This window comes from Podarcis raffonei, chromosome 7, assembly GCF_027172205.1.
Source record: "Podarcis raffonei isolate rPodRaf1 chromosome 7, rPodRaf1.pri, whole genome shotgun sequence".
Lineage (NCBI taxonomy): Eukaryota > Metazoa > Chordata > Lepidosauria > Squamata > Lacertidae > Podarcis > Podarcis raffonei.
Window position 1 is genome coordinate 16,009,686 of NC_070608.1, and position 22,632 is coordinate 16,032,317.

Below are 22,632 nucleotides of genomic sequence, written 5' to 3' on the forward strand. Positions count from 1 at the left end.
TCACACCTATCTGAATTTTTAGCTGCCCAATCAAAAGAATGTTTACAAAAATGCATATATTAGCAGGGAAATGCGAATGAAAGCAAAGGTATTGGTGAAAATAACATGCAAAAACGTGTGGTATTAGGATAAATTGCTTGCATATATACACATGTCAAAACTCCATACAAAAGCGTGTGTGTTGGGTTTAAATTTGCACAAAAATGTTGAAGAATTTGGGTTTGGGTTTTTTAAAAATTGCAAATTGCTGCAGAAATGTGAAGAACTGAATTTGAATTGAAAGTCAGAAACAGAGAGAGTCAAAACTAACAGATCCTTTTCTCCCTACCTTTGCTTAAATAGCTGTCTTTCTGCAATCGGGTCATTTCCAGATGACCTGCTAATTGAGCAGTCAACCTGATTTATTTGCACAAAGTTTATCCAATGGTTTCGCAACCTTACATCAAGCCATTGTTATCCCACATTTTAGTGCATTGTTGCAACGTTTCCCTTGCCGCTGAAAGTTAGGTTTGTGGGGTTTTTTTGGTGGGGTTGGGGAGCAGGCTTGCTGCACAGCCAGGCCAAATCCGCTTCAGTCCTGCAACCTGAATTTGCTGTGATTGAATCCCACCGGTAAAAAAAGTGGCAGTCTATAAAGGTGCCCTCCATGGGGAACTGAACCGTAAGCTGCATTTGAACTCCTTTGTGGCAGTAAAAGAACAACAACATCTTCTTAAAACCTCTAGGAGACCTGGAGACGTGTTTAAGAAAATATCAGGAAAATGCTATTTCCACGGAGACCATGGCTACGATAACAAGATCAATAGCATGCAGGTAAGCGGTAGCAGAATACTCAGAGGTGGTATGGCAGGTGTTGTTAGCACAAAAGTAACGTTCCTGAATTAGCTTAAAGGGTAGGCAGAATGCTTTGTCTCCCAGCTGGGTAGTAATATTGCTCTCCCTGCTTATTAGAGGTTCAGAGGGGTTGTGCATTTCCACTCTTGGTGCTAAGCAGCATGGGGCTGAGATTGGAAATGAAGCCTCTGGCTACTGTTTGAGATGAGAAGCCGACATTACCTTCCTAATGCCTATTCCAGCACAGGAGTGGAAGTAGGTGGGAAGTCTCAAAGGAGAAGGCAGCATTTCCAGACATTTCTCTCAAGCACTGGAATGGACAAGGCTGGATATGGGGTGTGTGTGTGTGTGTGTAGGAGCATCTGGCTGCTTGTGTTTGTGACATAGGGGAGACTACAGGTCTGGTGAGTATGTGTGTGGACATTGTGTGTTTACGCGCAGACATGGGCTACAAGCAGCTGGCACGTGGCCCTCGGAAGACTGGCTTGAACATCAGTGTGGCCCTCTAGACTGCCACTCCCAGATTACAAAATGCATTTGGCCACAATGACGCTACTGTTTCTTCTTTTCTGTCTTTCTCTCTTAGACGGTCTTTGTAGGCTACGGACCTTCGTTTAAATTCAGGGCAAAAGTGCCTCCTTTTGAGAATATAGAACTTTACAATGTGATGTGTGGTAAGTGGAAACACTCGTTTTCTCTTTCTTTCTTTCTTTCTTTCTTTCTTTCTTTCTTTCTTTCTTTCTTTCTTCTGTTCTAGGATCACATTTTTCTTTTGAGCAGTTCTGTTGCAGGCTGAAGAGCAGAATCCTATATTGTTGCCTCTTGCAGGGCAATCTGCCATGCTTCCTTAACTCCCGTTGCTCTGTCCCAGCTCCTGCCAACCTTGCAGTTTGAAAGCACACCAGTGCAAGTAGATAAATAGGTACCGCTGCGGCGGGAAGGTAAACGGTGTTTCTGTGCGCTCTGGTTTCCCTCATGGTGTCCCGTTGTGCCAGAAGTGGTTTAGTCCTGCTTGCCACATGACCCAGAAAGCTGTCTGTGGACAAATGCCAGCTGCCTCGGACTGAAAGCGAGATGAGCGCCGTAACCCCATAGTTGCCTTTGACTGGATGTAACCGTCCAGCGGTCCTTTACCTTTACCTTTACCTTAACCTTAACCTGCCCTTCGGCAAAAGTGCTTTCAGTGTGGCCAGGTGAAATTGGCTTAAGCAGAGATTGAAAAGATGTTTACCTGATGCTGGGAAGACTGTTTCTGTCTCTCTGCCCGTCTCTCCATCATCTATCCCTTTCCACACATGCCTCGAGGCATTGTGTGACATGCAATAAAAACAGTTAAAAACTGCACAAGCAATAACACCAGATGAATTTAAAAACAATGCGAAGTAACAGCCATGGCAGAAACCTCTCCTAAAGAACAATTTCCTGGCGACACACCATGAGTTGCTGCCTCAGGAGACAAGGGGCCATTCAGTTTGCAGTCTTGAAAGTGCCACAGTGAGCTGGCATGCGGAACTTAGTTTCATTCTATGCACCTTCCAGATCTTCTTGGATTAAAGCCTGCTCCTAACAACGGAACCCACGGAAGCTTAAATCACCTCCTGCGGAGCAACACGTATAAGCCAGTCATGCCAGAAGAAGTTACTCGGCCGCTCTATCCTGTGGCTACAACACCTTCGTCTGACTATGACCTGGGATGCACCTGTGAGGACAAGGTAAGGCCGTGGGAAGCTCTGGCTACCAGGAAGGTTCACCAGGCAATTGCCTCTTTGAATGTCTGCTAGCAGTGTCTGAAATGCTTCATGGTGACCAGTGTGCAACGTGACCTGACAAGTGATATTAATCATTCTCTCCTGGACCACCATTGAATGTGTCTCAGGTTACCTGTAGTAGGCTGATTTCTCCCATTGCAATGAGCAATTCTCTGAACTGGTCTCCTCCCTGTTGCTGATAATAATAATAATAATAATAATAATAATAATAATAATAATAATAATAATAATTTTTTATTTATACCCCGCCCTTCCTGGTTCAAAAACCGGGCTCAGGGAGGCTAACACCAAATTTAAAACACTTTAAAACACTTAATTATAAAAGCAGCATAAAATACAGTATAAAAACATGAATAACAATAAAATTCAAAATTCAATTAGATAATCCCCAGGGCTGGCTGGCTGAATTAGTCCTACTTGGGCCACGAGGAGGCATGGGGAGAATTAGCTGTGGGGTCTCAGAGCGGGTGATCTTCATAAAAGGGAAGAGGGAGGGAAGAGAAGGGAAATAAAAGATCAAGCTGAATTCAAATTAAAGGCCAGGCAGAATAGCTCTGTCTTACAGGCCCGACGGAAGGAGGTTAAATCCTGAAGGGCCCTAGTCTCATGGCACAGAGTCTCATGATGATGAGTAGGAGGCAGAGAGCAAGTTCCACTCCCTAGACTGGTTGTAAGGAGATGGGCGCTGGCTGAGGTTGATCTTGCTAGATCCAGTAGCACCCTGGCACCCAAGAAACCTCCAAGCTGTACCCCTTCCCCGGGAACCTCACTGAGTTTTTCTCAGTTTTTCTCCCTTAAAAAATACATGGAGCTGAAGGAGGTAGATGGAAGAGTGATTCTCTGTCCCGCTTCCTGTTTCAGCTCTATGTGCCTTTCAATGATCAGGTTAATTCTACTGGATCTGACTTTTACCCAAGTTCATTGGGAAAGTGTTGCCTACGTGTGTGTTTTTTTGTTTCGGCGGGAGCAAGGGAGGCGATCAAGGGGAAGGGGAGAGTAGTCACAAAAGCAGCTGGTGCTTACAGCACTTGCTGAAAAATCCAAATGTCACAGTAAGCCCCCAAAGGTTGGTAAGCCTTTGGTTTTTAAAAATCTAAGCCTTTGTATGTTTTTTTGCTGCAAAGGGAGCCAGTTTTCAAATGCTAAGATGATGTGGCATGCAGATTCCTGGAGAGATGGGGCCTGGAGTCTTGCCTAATGAAAGGTTCATGCCCGTGTCCTGCTATAAGGAGGCCTGCAGGGCAAAGCAGTTGACTTGACTGCTGCTTGAACCTTGCACAAATCCATCCAACCCGTATGGTCAGTCTTCTCAGTTTAGCTGCATGGATTGGCCAGGGCATCCTACCAAGGAGAGGACTGTTCAGACACTCATCAAAAGAAGACCTAAGACAAAGAACTGAGCGGATTTTTTATAACCCATTTTGATTTGGCATGCATGCAGAACTTTAGCAAATTCTTTCTTGTCAGTAGTTGCTTGCAAAGGGGTATAGCAGAGACGTGTCCTTACAAATTAGGAAATCTCACCCAGAGCCCTTCTGACAGGACTAGTCTTGCTTTGCAAGGTAAATATTGAGAATGGGAATAAGAGAATGTTCTCTTAGTCCAGCTGCCGATCTTTTAGTTCAGCTGCCAATCTCCTATGTGCTCTCTGTGTGTGCTTTCTTTTTTTTTAATAGAATAAGTTGGACGAACTCAATCGGCGTCTTTATGTCAAAGGAACGGAAGGTGAGGACACGGGGGCCAACTCCGTAAAATGAACCATTTTATTTCTCATGCTTAGCTTACTGCCAGTTTAACATGATAAGAAACCAGCCAGCATCTTGTGCATTTCTAACCAGGCAAATTTTGCTAGAAGTTGTTTAGGGAGCTTATGCACCCCTCACCCAAATCCCTTGCTATCTATCTGGTCCCATCTCTTCTGCCACACTTAATAGCTGCCGTGGCTGCAGTGCTACGGTGGCAGCAGGCATGAGCCAAAGGGCAGGGCACTTTGATTCCCGTGGCCAAAGATTCCCCTGGGGAATGTAGTTTTATAATACTATGTGCTGGGGAGATGCCTTGCCTGGAAGCCTGTCACTGGTGGAGCAGTTCTTGTGCGCATGCACACATGTGGAGAATCAGTGGGGGGGGGGGATTGAGTGAGCAGAGCCTGAACCAGATAAGAATTTTTGGGTGTTGTAATACTTGTTTCTTATTTGAGGTGTGGGAGCCTGGGAATGCAAGTTGCAGCAACACTGGCTATCTTTAGAGCACTTCTGAATGTTCAGAGGGACCCACCACGCTGTTGCATGATTGCTTTCAACCCTAGAAAGCAGACTGGGTTTACTTCCAGTGTGCTTAAAGACACCTGTGTGTATCTTGTATTTTTTTAAGGTGTACACAAGTTCAGTGTGCTTGCAAGCAGGGTCTTGCAGATGTTGATTAGACCACGAGGTTGGTTGTAGCTCTCTGATGAGTATACACTTTGTGGCTGGCTAACCTAGGTTTGTCATGACATAATGTTTGAGCAGGGGTGGAGAGTCTGTGATCCTCCAGGTGTTGGGCTCTAACTCCATCCCACCCCAGCCAGCGTGGGCTGGAATGATGGGAGTTGCAGTCCATTAACTCAGCCACAGTTTCCCTGGCCTGAAGCGCCCCCTAGTCCAGTGTGGTGTAGTGGTTAAGAGCAGTAGACTCGTAATCTGGGGAACTGGGTTCGCATCTCCGCTCCTCCACATGCAGCTGCTGGGTGACCTTGGGCTAGTCACACTTCTTTGAAGTCTCTCAGCCCCACTCACCTCACAGAGTGTTTGTTGTGGGGGAGGAAGGGAAAGAAGAATGTTAGCCGCTTTGAGACTCCTTCGGGTAGTGATAAAGCGGGATATCAAATCCAAACTCTTCTTCTTCTTCTAGTCAGCTTGCAGCAGAGAGGACTACCCAGTCATACTTTATGCTGCTTTGCAATTCTCCTCCCCAAATTACTGTTGAAAAGCTGCCTAGTATTGGGTTGTGGTGCAGAGATCATAGGTGTGCCTGATTATTGTGGTTTGAAGGGGTTTAATTTTATAGGTATATATTTCTTTGCAAAGTGGCTTTTATACATGTATAAAATGTATGTGTTGTATTGCATGGGTCCCATGCACAATCTTCTGTACGTTGCAGATAACAAGCACCTCCTCTACGGTCGCCCAGCTGTTCTTTACCGTACAAAATACAGCATTTTGCACCACCACGACTTTGAAAGTGGCTACAGCGAAACATTCCTGATGCCTCTCTGGACGTCCTACACTATTTCAAAGCAGGTGACTGTTTTCCTGAATCTCTTAATGCATCCTATCAGACACATCATGGACTCGGCTGGATTGGTAAAGAAAAAACAATTTATACATGTCGTATATGCGATATAACACTGTGCCACACACTGTGGTGTGGAGTCCTGTTTTTCTCTACCTGTTCTCCCTGTTTACAATTACAACGCTTTAAACTGAAACACTTCTTTGATGTGTCGAGATCCAGCCCATGTTTAAGTGGTTTTCCCATAGTAAGACAGCCCTTTGAATACTAATGGACCTGCATGCAGCGGGAGAATATTCTTTTCTTCCATACAATATTACATTTGAATTGTGGACCTTTGTGCCATTGCCAAAGTCCTAAAGGCGAACATTACAAATGAGCAATTAATGAAGGCATGTTTTGCACTGAGAGAGAGAGATTATTTGGCACGATTGATTTGTACAGCACCATCTGTGTAGGCAGAACTGTGAAGGTCGTCCTCTGGCCTGAGTAGCTTTTAGTCCACATTTTGACAGAGAAAAGGACAAGGGAGGAAGGGAGGACAGAGGCAAGGAGTAATAGGGAGGGAGCTTTTTAAGGACACAATGCCATTCAAAGGGCATATTTCCACCTTGAGGGTTTTTAAAAAATGCCTTTTGTTGTTTAGTCATCTTAGTCGTGTTTGACTCTCCGTGACCCCATGAACCAGAGCATGCCTTGGAAACTCTCACTTTCTTTTCAAAGCTTCTCCTTTTTTATGTCCATGGAGTTTTCTTGGCAAAATACTGGAGTGGTTTGCCAGTTCCTTCTCCAGGTGGATCACATTTAGTCTAAACTCTCGTCTACGACCTGTCTGCCTTGGGTGGCCCTGCACGGCATAGCTCAGAGCTTCTTTGAGTTATTCAAGCCCCTTTGCCACAACAAGGCAGTGATCCATGAAGGGGTTAGGATGCCGACTCGGGTCCAAAACACAGGAACAGCCCATCGCGTGTGCCCTGATCACTGCTTCCATGGACTTCAGGAACAAAGCTAGAAGGAGGCCCCCATTTACTGAGCCAGACCATTGGCGTATCTGGCTCAGTATAGTCCGCACTGATTGGCAGAGGCTGCCCAGGGTTTCAGGAAGGGAGTCTTTGCCAGCCTTACTTGGGAGATCCCGGGGATTGAACCTGGGACCTTCTGCATGCAAAGGAGATGCTCTGCCACTAAGCTATGGCCCCCTTCCCCCAAAGCCTACCCTCCATTTCTGTAAGCAGAACACAACTGAAAGGGTTTGCCCTTCTTGGAAGCATTTAGCTAGCAACTGCCTCCTCCCTTATGAACCAACACATGGGCCCTGCAATCATCCTCCGAGGCTCTTCTCCATGTGCCTCTTCCACGAGAAGTCCAGAGGGTGGCAACACAAGAATAGGCCTTTTCTGCGGTGGCTTCCTGTTTGGGGAATGCTCTCCCCAGAGAAGCTTACGGGGCACCTTCATTGCATACCTTTAGGCTCCAAGCGAAAACATTCCTCTTCTCCCAGGACTTTGGCTAATTAAAGAATCTATGGCCTTTTAAACTCTGTGTGTGTGGGGGGTATCGTTTTTGTTTGTTGCTATGTTACTTTCCCCCCTTCATTTTAACATTGTAAATTGCCCTGTGATCCTTGGATGAAGAGTAGTATAGGGATCTGATAAATGAATAAAGTTGTGGGTAACAGGATTCTGGGTTTTCAGTCTAATCCCACAGAACTCTCCTCCTGTACTCCAGGGTGCGAGATGGGGACTGGATTTGCATTGTATATCTAAGTACGAAACATGCAGGAGGATAGGCTCTTTTAAGAAGTGGTGCACTTGGGTTGGTCTTTTTCTGAACAACAAGGGAAGAGTAGGCATTAGAAGGAACTCCCTCCCTTGGAAGATTGGCAGTTAAAGATGGTTGAATACGTGGAGTTGGCAAAGCTGACGGGGAAGATCCAGAATCGGCACGATGAACTGTTTCAAAAGGACTGGAGCAAATTTATATTTTATTTGAAAGAAAATTGTAAACATTTGAAAACGTTTGTAGGTTTGACTTGAAATGTTTCGTAATGTGAAAATAAGGAGCTGATTTACATATAAGAGGGTGAATGTTAAAAGTAGATATAAGGTAAAGAAGTGTTTACAGAAATGCAATGAATTTGTTAAAGATATGTGGAAGTCAGAAGGAGGGAGGGGAAGGAGGTCAATGCTCGTTTTGAGCAATACTTTTAGGTTATGGATTTGTGTAATGAAAATGAAATGAAATATGGAAAACTCAATAAAAATTATATTTTTAAAAAAGGAAGAGTACTTGCTAGGGGATCCAGAAACTCCATATTTTCCTGCTGAGAAATTCTGAATATTAAGCAGCATGTAAGAAAATGAAATAAACAGGAGTATTTCTTCTCCTCCTCCTCCTCCTCCTCCTCCTTCTTTCAATGCAGGCAGAGGTGCCTGGAGCCACAGAGCAGCTGGCCAGCTGTGTGAGGCCTGACCTGCGCATCTCTCCAAGCAATAGTCAGAGCTGCACGGCCTACAGAGTCGACAGACAAATGTCTTACGGATTCCTTTTCCCTCCCCGTAAGTTTAAATTTGGATATAGGGCATGGCGGCTACAGATTCTGATGCTCGCTGGCCATCTGTGCCAGTCCGAATGATGGTGATGGAACCTGAGCAGGGCTCCAAACAAGGGGAAGCAAAGGCATATGGGAGAGAACTCGCTGCTTTTGGTTGCTGCTGTTCCCACAGCTGAAGAGGCAAGCTGCTTCATAAGCTTGAGCAGCAGCAGCAGCAGGTCTCTTTCAGTTTAATTTTTTTTTTTAAAGATATTTATTAAGATTTTCACCATAATACAATAAAAAATCAAAAAAGAGAAAAAACAAAAAAAGTTTAAAAACACATAAAGTTCACAATCCTTATTTTCTATAACATATTTTCCTGACTTCCCCACACCTCTCCCTCTTGTATTCCAGTTCAGATTGTTGGTTCAACAGGTTCTTGTCCCTATTTTTAAACCTTTTTATATTTAGTTCTTTTTTAAAAAAAACCAATTTTGCCTTATAGACTTCATATTTATACAAGGTCTCTTTCAGTTTAATATCCTCCCAAGTGATCTCAGGCAATGCTGAGCACACACATGCTCTTCCCAATGCAGAGTTCTGTGAAACCCTGCATCCTCTAACACTAACTTGAGATGATGTTAATTTACCAAAAGTAAATCTGATTTATTTTATATTGCCTCTCGGTCTTCTGTTCCTTGGTACCAAGGTATATTTAGCACTGTCCCTTTAGGGATACAATATTATTTCGATATTATACTATTGTTTTGCTGGTGGTGTGCAAAAATCTATTCTGCAGTCAGACCCAGGTACCTGCTGCAGAAATCAAGAAGTAGGGAGGTGCAGATTTCATGCAGCAGCAGAAAAACCGGAACCCAGAAAAACGTGCCCAGAGGGTCCATGGCATCAGGGCAACCCAGTCAGATGGGCGGGGTACTTATTATTTATTATTATTATTATCATCATTATCATCATTATTAGGTAAAAGGTAAAGGTACCCCTGCCCGTACGGGCCAGTCGTGTCCGACTCTAGGGTTGTGCGCTCATCTCACTTAAGAGGCCGGGGGCCAGCGCTCTCCGGAGACACTTCTGGGTCACGTAGCCAGCGTGATGAAGCTGCTCTGACGAACTGGCACCAGCGCAGCACACGGAAACGCCGTTTACCTTCCCGCTAGAAAGCGGTACCTATTTATCTACTTGCACTTAAGGGTGCTTTCGAACTGCTAGGTGGGCAGGAGCTGGGACCGAACGACGGGAGCTCACCCCGCCGCGGGGATTCGAACCGCCGACCATGCGATCGGCAAGCCCTAGGCGCTGAGGTTTTACCCACAGCGCCACCCGCGTCCCCCATCATCATTATTATCATCATGCAATTATCATGTTAATTGCACAGTGAATTAAATCCCCCCCCAACTAAATCTTTGTGATTTTGGTGTGGTAATATCACAAATTTTGTGGTCTGTTTTTCGTATACCTAAAATCCTTTGCTTATTAGGGTCTACCCCACATTTTGTTCAAAAAAATTGCTTTGCACAGGTAGAAGGTGGAAATATAAGTCCTTAGGATCCCTTCCCCAGAAATTTTAAGATACTGTGCTGGTTGTATTGGGTACATACACGCTTTTGCTGATTTTGCAGTTCCTATATTGGGGACCAAAAGGAGCTAATGTATTGGGAGGAAGAGGGGGTTTCTAACTGGATCTGTGATGGGGGCAAAGGATGAACCCCCTCCCTCCACAGTCCAGCTCCACCTCCCCCTGCCAATTGCCCCAACTATTTAGGTGTCTATTTTAATCTCTCTTGTACTATGGCAAACAAGGGATGCGGGTGGCGCTGTGGGTTAAACCACAGAGCCTAGGACTTGCTGATCAGAAGGTCGGTCGTTCGAATCCCCGCGATGGGGTGAGTTCCCTTTGCTCAGTCCCTGCTGCTGCCAACCTAGCAGTTCGAAAGCACATCAAAGTGCAAGTAGATAAATAGGTACCACTCCAGCGGGAAGGTAAACGGCGTTTCTGTGCACTGTTCTGGTTCGCCAGAAGCAGCTTAGTCATGCTAGCCACATGACCCGGAAGCTGTACGCCGGCTCCCTCGGCCAGTAAAGCGAGATGAGTGCCGCAACCCCAGAGTCGGCCATGATAAGGGGTCCCTTTACCTTTACCTTTACTATGGCAAACATTGCATTTAGTTTGGCTGTCTGTGTTTTGCTGCCAAAAGGAGTCCTTTTCCAGAGGACCAGGAACCAGCCAGTACTGTGTGTGCAGAGGCCTGGCCTTTACAGAGTCCAGGTGTGCCAACTTGGCCCCGCGACTGTGGATACCTGGGGTGCCACACTGCATGCATTGCCCTGGTGCTGAAATTTGTGGTTGCCCGGCCCCTTCATGGGGAATTTTGTGGGTGGCTTGGGTACCCAGGGCCCCAGGGAGTTGGCACCTAGGCCAGCGTCTTCCCACATGGCAACTCCTTGAACGAGTTAAAGGAAGAGAAGCTCTACTTGCTAAAGCATTACCTACTAGGCCCTGGGATTCAATGGCTGTACTGTCCTCTTCTCTTAGGAAGAGCACACAGAAGTCATAGAGAAGCATGCATAACCAAATATCGGAAAGAGTGTCTTCTCAGGTGTTAAGGTCATCAGAAGGGGGTTCTCTTGGTGGTTGCACCCAGGAATTTCTGGAAGTGGTGGCTGTTGCCCAGTGCATTTTCTGTGGCAGCCTCTGAGCTGTGGAGTCCCTGCCCCACAGACGTAGATCTGACACCTTCCTTACGTAGTTTTCATATGATTTTTGTCCTGTCCTTTAACAACTCACTTATCTATTTGTTTTTAACAGATTTTTATATTGCATTTTTTCTATTGTTGTAGCCTGTTCTGGGGTAGAGGGATGGTCAAGAAACCATCACTATTTGTGGTTGTTTTCTCCAAATACAGGGGATGTCTGTCCTTGCAGCATCTCAGTAGATACCATATCCACCAATATAAAGTAATCCCGACAGAATGTATCTTTTTCTCTTTCAGAACTCAGTTCCTCAGCAGATGCAAAATACGATGCTTTTCTAATAACGAATGTCATTCCGATGTATCCTGCCTTCAAAAGTACGTACCTGGTTCTGATCTGCATTGGTAAAACTCTGCCTCTGGCTCTTCGGCGAATGTGTCTCTCTTCAAAGAGGCAGTGAACAAGGAAAATAACTCATTTAGGGTGCAAGTTCTCTCCACGGGGCTTAAAAGTTGTATGAGAACTTACTAGGTCTTTGTTGTTTAGTCGTTTAGTCATGTCCAACTCTTCATGAGCCCACATCTGCTTTCAATGCCAGGGCAGAATCCTTAGGGAAAATGAGTCTACCTGGTAATTTCATCTACCTGGTAATTTCAACGTGCACCAGGAAGCAGAGAAAGTTCAGATTGTGCGTGGATGTTTTACATCAGTACTTTTAATGTTACGTTTTCACAGTACCGTTCAGAAACCTTCTCATAACTATAAAGTTCATGAAAGCATTGATCATAAAAATAACTCCCCAGCTATGATTTTATGATGGGCATTTGCATGCCATCCCATAATGTAATATGATTTATTAGCAGCTTGCAATAAATAAATAAAGTTAACCATAAAATCAAACTACAGAAACAAACATCACAAAACTGTCTTCCACTGCACCAAATTAAAACATAGATTTAAAACGTAGCTGTCCCCATCTGACTACATAAATTTGTTTACAAGGCCTGGTCTTTACGTTTCACTGAAAATGTGCCTCAGAAATGGCACCAGGTACCCTAGGAAAGCTATTCTATAACCAAGGTGCCATTACTGAAAAGGCCCTCTCCCTGGTGACTATCTGCCTCACTTTACTTGGGAGCTCCACCTAGGAAGAGGATCTTAAGGTTTCGGTAGGTATATTTGAGAGAAGGCAATCTTTAGGTAACCTTTTCAAAGCTCTTAAGGGCTTTAAAGGTTAAAACCAGCACTTTAAATTGGGCCCAGAAACAGACTATGAATACAAAAACCCAAAACCAACATCATGCAAACCGGAAATAATAATAATAATAATAATAATAATAATAATAATAATAATAATAATAATAATTTGTTGTTTATATGCCTCCCATCTGACAGGGTTGCCCCAGCCATTCTGGTCAGCTTCCAACAAATTAAAACATCATACACAGTAGAACATCAAACATTTAAAAATTCCCTATACAGGGCTCCCTTCAGATGTCCTCTGAGAAGGAGGCACACTGAGCTGAAGAAGACAGCAGAGGAGCTCCTCCAGATGAATTGTTTATTTGAGCATTCATCCTAATTTGCTTGCATGAAGCTATATGCCTTCCTGTCAATCAATTGCCGTCCCATACTTTTTAATGTGCTTCCCCATCACTTTCCTAACTGCAAGAAGCCTAGATTATTATTATTTTACAAGTGGATTTGATGTGACTGAGCACTTTTAAACCACTTGAATTGCAAAACCGTGAGTTTCCAGTGTGCAATTTAATCCCTCCCTAGGAACGCCGACAGACTGGCAGCGACTCATGAGCGAGTCTGTAAAAGCCTTGGTGCCTAAATGGGGCCATTGTAGGCACTGCTTGCCTGCGGAAGGCATCCTAAAAAAACACAAAAAACAGCACAGGGCAAATAGCATGATCCACCTAAAAGCACAATGTTGGGGAGCTACAGTTGGCATCTATGTGTGCTTGTATGCGTAAGGTCATGTGTAAGGACAGCAAAAGAAACCCATCCTGTTTTTGTAGGCAAGAACAATGGGATATCTGTGTGGTGCCCATTGCAATGCCAGTCTCAGAGTGGCACTGTGTATTTCCTTTGTTTTGGACTGGCCAGAGGGAGGGAATTGAGATAACAAAACATGGGAGCAGGAAAATAAAAATAAAAACAGAAAAAAATAAAATGAATTTGTATTATCTGCTGATCTTGGATACTTGACCCAAAAGCATGGGAAGTGAATCTTTGAATACTGTGCCAGGTTTTCGAATATGAATGCATAAACATAGAATTGGTGGATTATGTACTATGTTTTTAATAGGAATTGTCCTTGAGAATTATGGTTTTAGAATTGTTAGTTAATGTAATCCTAATAGCATGATAATGCAGCCGTACATATAATTTCTATCAATAAAAACGTCCATTAACCTCCTGGTTATAGCAATGCAGATTAGTATAAATTTCCTGACAGCCCCACTTCGTCAATTCCAGAAAATGACCACGGTCCATGTCGTGTGGTCTACTCAAACAAGCTCCGATTCTCACCTTTTTTGTTAAAATGAATTACTAGCAAAATGCCCATAATAGTGGTGGACTTGGATTGTGTGTGGAGACTTTGCTGGTGTGTTACAAACCCCCCTAGGGGGTGTGCTGTGCACTCTCTGTTCTGCAGGTATGCATTTTGCCAGTATGGGATTCCCGATTGCGAGGGCTGTCCGGTGTCAGTGCTCACAGCAGTGCTTTGCATGTTCCATATAGGAATGAGCTGCAATCACTCAATATATGCAAGAGAGTAAAAGGTGTAGCTGAATGAACTGTAAGGGGCTAACTATGCTCCCTGCCTCTGGTGAACCTGGTCAGTGAGAACTTCACCTCTTCCATATATATATATACAGTGGTACCTCAGGTTACATACGCTACAGGTTACATACGCTTCAGGTTACAGACTCCGCTAACCCGGAAATAGTACCTCGGGTTAAGAACTTTGCTTCAGGATGAGAACAGAAATCGTCCTCCGGCGCCGTAGCAGCAGCAGGAGGCCCCATTAGCTAAAGTGGTACCTCAGGTTAAGAACAGTTTCAGGATAAGAACAGACCTCCAGAACAAATTAAGTTCTTAACCAGAGGTACCACTGTAGAATCAACAGAAGTTTCTCTTTCTTAATCTACATGAGAAATGACTTTTATAAACCACATTTCCTCTTACTGCTTTTAAGGATAATTTGCTCTCTCCCTCTCTTTTAAATTCAGAGGTGTGGAATTACTTCCAACGGGTTTTGGTGAAGAGATATGCCATTGAGCGGAACGGAGTCAATGTTATAAGTGGCCCGATCTTTGATTACGACTTCGATGGTTTGCATGACACGCCGGACAAGATAAAGCTGTAAGAATCTTCTCCTCTAGGCTGGAGTCTCTTTTGAATGGCAACTTAGGAGTTGAACTGAACACTGGGACTTAGCTATGCATGCCATAAAGTAAAGGTACCCCTGACCGTTAGGTCCAGTCGCGGATGACTCTGAGGTTGCTCACTCATCTCGCTCTATAGGCCAAGGGAACCGGCGTTTGTCCACAGACAGTTTCCGGGTCATGTGGCCAGCATGACTAAGCCGCTTCTGGCGAACTAGAGCAGTGCATGGAAACGCCGTTTAACTTCCCGCCGGAGCGGTACCTATTTATCTACTTGCACTTTGATGTGCTTTTGAACTGCTAGCTTGGCAGGAGCAGGGACCGGGCAACGGGAGCTCACCCCATCGTGGGGATTCGAACTGCTGACCTTCCCATCAGCAAGCCCTAGGCTCTGTGGTTTAGACCACAGTGCCGGATTGTGCTATTACAGGCATGTCCAACTTAAAGTAGGCTTTGATCTATGATCCAATATAAAAACTGGCAGTGATCTACGACCCAGGGATGGTTGCAGGGTGGGTGGGCGCTGGCTGCTTCCCCCAAGGGGGCAGAGATAGTGGGCAGATGGGCGCTGGCTGCTTCCCCGACAATGTCTCCAATGGAGGGTGAGTGGTGATCGACCAGAATTCATCGCAGGATCTACTCGCCATTCATGATCGATGCGTAGGACAAGGTGGTGCTATTAGACATGTACCCAAGGGAAACCTTCTTGCTCCGTTGGGTCCAAGCGCTGGCCCAGCCCATGTCCAAGCCTGCATCCCTATTTGCTAATCCTGCATGCAGGCTAGGATCTGGCTCCTGATAGGTGCCGCAGGCTTACACCCACGCCACCTTATCCAGACAGGGCACTGATGCTGCGATTCCCCTGTCGGGTTCTTAGAGGCGCCTCTGCCGTCCTGTAACACTGCTGCACCGAAAGGGATGACCAGACTTCTTGGAAGTTTGGTGGATTTCTACTGACTTGTTCAGGGGGTGACTTCCCCCAGAATCAGATTGGCTCAGGAAATAATGCAAGCTGTGTGCAAAGTTTTTAAAAAAACCCATACCCTACAATAACACCTAGAGCAGTGCGCAGTGTGGCATTTCAGCATTAAAGACAAAGTACTTTAACACAGTGTAAAACCAAAACCAAAACCAACTCATAAAAATAAAAAGGTATTGGCAGATTGCCCCAAGTTTGAGAGGTGACCTACTGAACCTCTCTGGGGCAGACGTTTCACAAGCTGCATGCTGCAATCTAGAAGGCCCTGTCTCTCATCCCAACCTATCGTGCTTCTGGAAGTGATGGGATGCATAGCTTAATTCAGGCTTCCTCAAACTCAACCCTCCAGATGTTTTGAGACTACAGTTCCCATCATCCCTGACCACTGGTCCTGCTACCTAGGGACCATGGGAGTTGTAGGCCAAAAACATCTGGAGTGCAGAGTTTGAGGAAGCCTGGTTAATTCATTAGACAGGCACACAGGATCATATGGGAGGAGATGATGCTCCGCAAACAGCTGTAGCTGAGCGACAGAGCATAATAATAATATAATAATAATTTATTATTTAAACCCCGCCCATCTGGCTGGGTCCCCCCAGCCACTCTGGGCGGCTTCCGACAAAACACTAAAATACAATAACCTATTAAACATTAAAAGCTTCCCTAAACAGGGCTGCCTTTAGATGTCTTCTAAAAGTTTGGTAGTTATTTTTCTCTTTGACAGCTGGTGGGAGGGCATTCCACGGGGTGGGTGCCACTGCCGAGAAGGCCCTCTGCCTGGTTCCCTGTAACTTGGCTTCTCAGAGTGAGGGAACCACCAGAAGGCCTTTATGCTGGATCTCAGTGTCCGGGCAGAATGATGGGGGTGGAGATGCTCCTTCAGGTATACTGGACCGAGGCCATTTAGGAGAAAGCATCTGCTTTCAATGCAGAAATCCAAGGCTTACTCGCTGGTATCTCCACATAGAGCTGGGAATGTCTGGAACTCTGGAGAGCTACTGCCAGTCAGTGTAGACAACATTGAGCTAGACAGACTGTTTCCTGTGCTTCAGATATCCTGGTACCAAATTGTGTAGCGCTTTTCAGGTCAGCATCAGAACTTTGAATTCTTCCCAGAGAGATCACTTTCATCTGCACTCACTTGCAAAACTTGGACTCTCTGATACAATCGGCAAAGCAGGCTCCAGGAGTCAATCTGGCAGCCATATTTTGCACCGGCTTCCAAATGCTTTTCAGAACAAGCTCCAAATGGAGCACACTGTAGTAATCCAGACTGTGTGTGCCCAGGGCAAAACGCTTGTCGAGCTGGAGAAGAATTTGGGGGATTTCTGCAATGTTCTCCTCAGCTTTGAATTGAACATTTACAAGCTTCTGAGCCTTCTGCTCAGGTCCAAACCCAGTGAGTTTCACCAGCATCTCTACTCACTTGGTAACTTTAACTAAACCATTAGTCCAAAACACTTGTATCTCGTGCAAAAATACCAGTCAGTATTGCTGAGTTTTCTACAGCTCCAAAAGATATTTTTAAGCGCTTTCTATGCCTTTCTGATGAGGTGTTTTCCCTCTTGAAAAGGATGAAATATCAAAACGTGATAGTGATAAATGCAGTTGTATTTGTGGTGGGGCTTTTTGCTTTGAATATTTTAACACACCTGTTTCCTTACATGTGTGAAGAGGATTTTGCCATCATTCTAGAAGGAACCTTCCAAATGTTATTGAACTTCCAAACCCTCAGCATTCCTGCTGGCCATGACAGCTGTTGAAGTCCAGCAACATATTCTGGGCAACCTAGTATCTGGACAACCACTTTTGTTGCAAAAACTTGATATACTATAAATCCTTTTTAATAGGTAGCTGAACTGTGGGCTGTTATTTACCCAAAATCGGTTTCAAAATGTCCTTTAGGTGTGTTTGTAATTTTAAAAAATAACCAAAAACCCTCTCCTTTTTTCTAGGTATGTGGAAGGAAGTTCAATCCCAGTCCCAACCCATTACTATAGTATTATAACAAGTTGTTTAGATTTCACTCAGCCAGCTGACAAGTGTGATGGACCACTGTCTGTTCTGTCATATATATTCCCACACCGTCCAGACAATGATGAGAGCTGCTTTGTAAGTTCGAACAGATACCTTTGCTTTTTTTCTTATGAAACCAGGAAACAGGAAGAAAAGAGGGAGTAACTTCCTGTCTTGTTCGGTGATGTTCTGTCTGTTTGTTCTACCTGATGCAGGTCAGGAATTCTGTAACTGAGCTAAAAGTCCAAAAAGTGAAACTTTTAGCCCATGCTTTGGAGGTGGGGAATTTCACTCCCTTGCATGTTGGGACAGATTTCAGAGGACGGGGAACAAAATTTGCTGACACATCACCTGCTTTTCAGATGTTGGCGACCAGTGTGTATTCATTTAATCCTGAAAGAGAAAAGAAATAAATCATAAATTAATTCATAAATCTGAATTAAAACTTTATCCCAGATAAAGTTTATTCCCACTTCAAATTTTAATTTGTTTTGACATTTTTTGTTAGTTTGGAAAATTATTGAGAACAATGAAACAAATGTGACTGCAGTGAACATGGTTTGAAATGAATTTAATGACCAAATACTGAAACAGAAGCAGGGTTTAATAATGGGAAGAAGTGATGCCACAAGAACAGCAGCAATCTTGTATTCCCAAAGTTCTAATAACCAGAGAATTATCCAGCACTAATTTGGATAATTCAGGGTGATAAATTGTGAATGTTCATGAACATGGCCAACCAGGTTGAAAACAACAAGAAAATGACTTATAAAAACATGCTAGAATTCTCTCTTTTTCTCTTTCTCTTTCTCTTTCTCTTTCTCTTTCTCTTTCTCTTAGTAAAGCGTGTTAAATCACTGAACTATGCAAAAGTATGCAGTTCATTAATTTCTATATACAGGCAGCTTTGAATTTACGTGGGGGTTACATTTTGGGGATGGTACATAAAGCCAAAATTGCCTATAGTCAAAACACATTGGGTGCTGTGGCAAGTGGGATGACCAACATATCTATCTATCTATCTATCTATCTATCTATCTATCTATCTATCATCTATCTATCTATCTATCTATCTATCTATCATCTATCTATCTATCATCTATCTCTATCTATCTATCATCTATCTATCTATCTATCTATCTATCTATCTATCTATCTATCTATCTATCATCTATCTATCTATCTATCTATCTATCTATCTATCTATCATCTATCTATCATCTATCTATCTGTCTGTCTATCTATCTATCTATCTATCTATCATCTATTTATCTATATCTATCTATCTATCTATCTATCTATCTATCTATCTATCATCTATCATCTATCTATCTATCATCTATCTATCTGTCTATCTATCTATCTATCTATCTATCTATCTATCATCTATTTATCTATATCTATCTATCATCTATCTATCATCTATCTATCTATCTATCTATCATCTATCTATCTATCTATCATCTATCTATCTATCATCTATCTATCTATCTATCTATCTATCTATCATCTATCTATTTACATTTCCAGATGTTGTTAGACTGCAGCTTCTATCATCCAGCAGGCCAATAGTCAAGAACGATGAAAGTTGCAGTCCAACAACATCTGGGGAACCAAGACTGGGAAAGGCTGCTTTTGAGATGTAAGACTCCCAAGGAACACAAGTAAGCAATCACAGACTACTTAACACTGTAAGTACTCTGGGCTTGCTTACCTGTGTTCCTCACAAGTGATGCTTATTAAGCCTATTTACACAGCAGAAGAGTTCCATTGTGAAAACAGGCGTAGGCAGCTGTATTTGCCATCTGCTTCTGTTGATTTAAACATGTAGAGATTTGCACTCAGCTTCTTTCCGATGGAAACAGTTTGGTGTGTGCGTCTCTCCTCTAAGCACTCTTAAGGGCTTGGATGAACCATTTAACACATCCATACTTGGCTAGAGAGGTGCTACTTCTTCACAATTAATCATTGCAAGTAGTAGCGATCATCTCTAGAGTCTAGAGTGCTATCAATAAAGAGGAGAAGTAAAGTCATTTCTCAAGGGGAGAGGAGAGGTAAAAAGAGATGGAGGCAAAAGCAGTTTATAGACTCTCTAATAACAAATTGTAAGTTTTGTGTGTGTGAGAGAGAGGTGTATACACACTTGTACAAGTATAATGTATGCAAGGTATATTTTGAGCAGAGGGTCAGAAAAGAGCAGGTATTTAGCTGTTCTATTTGCTGGTGGTTTATTGTTTAAAACAACCCCCTTCCACAAACGCAGAACTGTGTGTCCCCCCAAATATGTTTGCTTGTGTGTGCTTTTACGGAGGCGAGCAGAAAACAGCAAGCAGGGAAAGAGCGCAAAGCAACCCTTTTCTTCCTGCCAGACCTCAGTTTTATAATCTCAGTAGTTGGAGCAGGTGATGCAAGTTTTCTGTGGAAATTTTTTATTTTCAGTTTGCATCAGGGTTAACATTCTGATGTCCTGGAATGTCAGGTGGGGGAAAATATTTGACTCACAAAACAATGTCTTAAATATGTGAAATATACTCGGAGTCCTGTACTGATTTCATGCTCTTTATTGTAGCTTGTAAAACAGTGATTGAATTGCCCCCCAAACCTCAGGCTTTTATATACATTAGTTACACAATGAGTCCTGTCTGATTGGCTGATTCTGCTTCCCTCCTGGAACCTGACTGGTCTTTTCCTGCAGGCCAATCAGTTGTTGCATTCTAGGATCCTACTTGCCTATTGTTCTAGGATCCAAGCTTAGTACATAACAATATGTAACTGCTCTGGATTTTCAAGATGGTTTCAAATGACACAGCACCACCTGGTGGCTGCGTACAACCTTCCAATATGGCAGTTGCATACATGTGGGGAGCCAATCGCCTTCTGTAGGGCCTAGAGGTAAACCCAACCGTTGCTAGCCTCTTGGTGACAGCAGTGTGGTTTGAATCACTTCACAGCCATGTAGAACCAGGCTGCGTGACGCTACGTGTTGTGTGAAATACAACATTTTGGTTTAGAAGGCAGCCTTAAACAGGGATCCTTACATTTTTAGTAGTCAGCATCTTATATTAAATATTGCCATGAAATACCAAAAATCTGGAACAAATGTAAAATAGTGAGTGGGAGCTGAAGTATTCAAAACCGACCTGGTGCTTGGTTAGCATGAGACAATCTTGGGGTTGTGTGTTTTAGCTCCACGTTGAGTAATAATAATAATAATAATAATAATAATAATAATAATTTATTTATACCCCACCCATCTGGCTGGGCTTCCCCAGCCACTCTGGGCGGCTTCCAATAAAGTATTAAAATACATTAATGCATCAAACATTAAAAGCTTACCTTTTAATGCCTTCAGATGTCTGCCTTCAGATGTCTTCCTTCAGATGTCTTCTAAAAGTCTGGTAGCTGTTGTTCTCTTTGACATCTGGTGGGAGGGCTTTCCAGAGGGCGGGTGCCACTACCGAGAAGGCCCTCTGCAAATTCCTGCATTTGCAGGGGCTTGGACTAGATCACCCTTGTGGTCCCTTCCAACTCTACAGCTCATGGGTAGGCAAAATAAGGCCCGGGGGCCAGATCCAGCCCAATTGCCTTCTAAATCTAGCCTGTGGACGGTCCAGGAATCAGCGTGTTTTTACAAGAGTAGAATGTGTCCTTTTATTTAAAATGCATCTCTGGATTATTTGTGGGGCCTGCCTGGTGTTTTTACATGAGTAGAATGTGTGCTTTTATTTAAAATGCATCTCTGGGTTATTTGTGGGGCATAGGAATTTGTTCATTTCCCCCCAAAAAATATAGTCCGGCCCCCCACAAGGTCTGAGGGTCAGTGGACCGGCCCCCAAGTTTGCTGACCCCTGCTACAGCTCTACAATTCTGTGAGACGCCAACTTTCCCTGCAGGTTCTTCTTAACAAATTGCAAACCCTCTCTTATAAAGACCATAGTTTAAGTAAAATAAATTATGGAGAGTGGGACGCTCACTTTAAGAAGGGAGAGTGCATGTCTGAATGAACGAATGAAACTTTATTTGCATCAGCCATCGTCCATAGCAACAAAAGAACATTGCGGTATATACAGAACAAAATAAAATAGTCACATTGCCTTTCAATTACAGAACTCCTCCGAGGACGAATCCCGGTGGGTTGAAGACCTCTTGAAAATGCACACCGCCAGAGTACGTGACATTGAGCAGCTCACCAGCTTGGATTTCTTCCGGAAGACCAGCCGAAGCTACACAGAAATCCTCTCTTTAAAGACATACCTGCATACATTTGAAAGCGATATTTAACCTTCCTCTTTAAACTCAGCCCATCCATCCTCTCATGAAGTGGTGTATATTTTTATATTATATTTATTAATTTGAAACAGGACATTAAAATTATTAGTCATATTTTTTGTTTGTTTGTTAATCTTGCATCAAATCTTAAAATATATTAAAGTCTTGTGTCAGTTGTTTTTGATTTTATTTTATTTTTAACGTAGGGTGTATGTTTTGGTCTCTCCCTGTCTGCCCTCCCTTGCCCCCGAGCTGAGATTTTTTGAGTGCTTGCTGACACTCAAGTCTCTTGGTCAAAGCTTTTTCAAATGGTGCTTCAGAGTTGATTAATTACTTGGAGGAAACCTTTTAATTTTTCCAGCACTCCCTTACCTTCTGGTTTTTGTTTTTTGTTTAGTCCTGTACTGTGTATCAAACATGTAAAATGACAATTACTGTTAACTATGTGATAGACATATTTAAGCTCCATAGAGAATAGAAACTTAAATATAATAAAACCACACATTCAGGTTTTTTTACTTTGTGTTCCTTTCTCGCACAGTGTTTTGAAATTCTGGATGTCAGAGTCTTTCCCCTTAGGTTGGGTTTCCAACCTGCTACTCTGTGGCTCCAACAGGACGTAAACTTACTGCATGGACTTAAATATGACCCTCCAGTTTTAAATGCAGCAGACTGAACATCCGTGGAAAAATTAAATTAATTCGGGTAACATGGTGAGGTCAGGGGGTGGAGCTATAATGCCCTAAACCAGGTTTCCTCAACCTCGGCCCTCCAGATGTTTTTGGCCTACAACTCCCATGATCCCTAGCTAGAAGGACCAGTGGTCAGGGATGATGGGAATTTTA

The 22,632-nt window shown here is 43.5% G+C and overlaps 1 protein-coding gene across 4 annotated transcripts in view; it reads left to right on the forward strand.

Moving 5' to 3' along the window:
* Positions 1-22,300, forward strand: part of ENPP2 (ectonucleotide pyrophosphatase/phosphodiesterase 2) — a 91,823-nt gene extending 69,523 nt beyond the window's left edge. For all 4 annotated transcript variants that reach the window (XM_053395383.1, XM_053395386.1, XM_053395382.1 and 1 more), the window contains 10 exons: positions 726-813; positions 1,421-1,508; positions 2,374-2,546; positions 4,280-4,328; positions 5,745-5,884; positions 8,299-8,434; positions 11,422-11,499; positions 14,368-14,500; positions 17,458-17,614; positions 21,626-22,300. In XM_053395383.1, coding sequence (XP_053251358.1) covers positions 726-813; positions 1,421-1,508; positions 2,374-2,546; positions 4,280-4,328; positions 5,745-5,884; positions 8,299-8,434; positions 11,422-11,499; positions 14,368-14,500; positions 17,458-17,614; positions 21,626-21,799 — 1,216 coding nt within the window. In that variant the 3' untranslated portion in view covers positions 21,800-22,300. The remainder of the gene's footprint in view (positions 1-725; positions 814-1,420; positions 1,509-2,373; positions 2,547-4,279; positions 4,329-5,744; positions 5,885-8,298; positions 8,435-11,421; positions 11,500-14,367; positions 14,501-17,457; positions 17,615-21,625) is intronic.
* Positions 22,301-22,632: the final 332 nt, after the last annotated feature.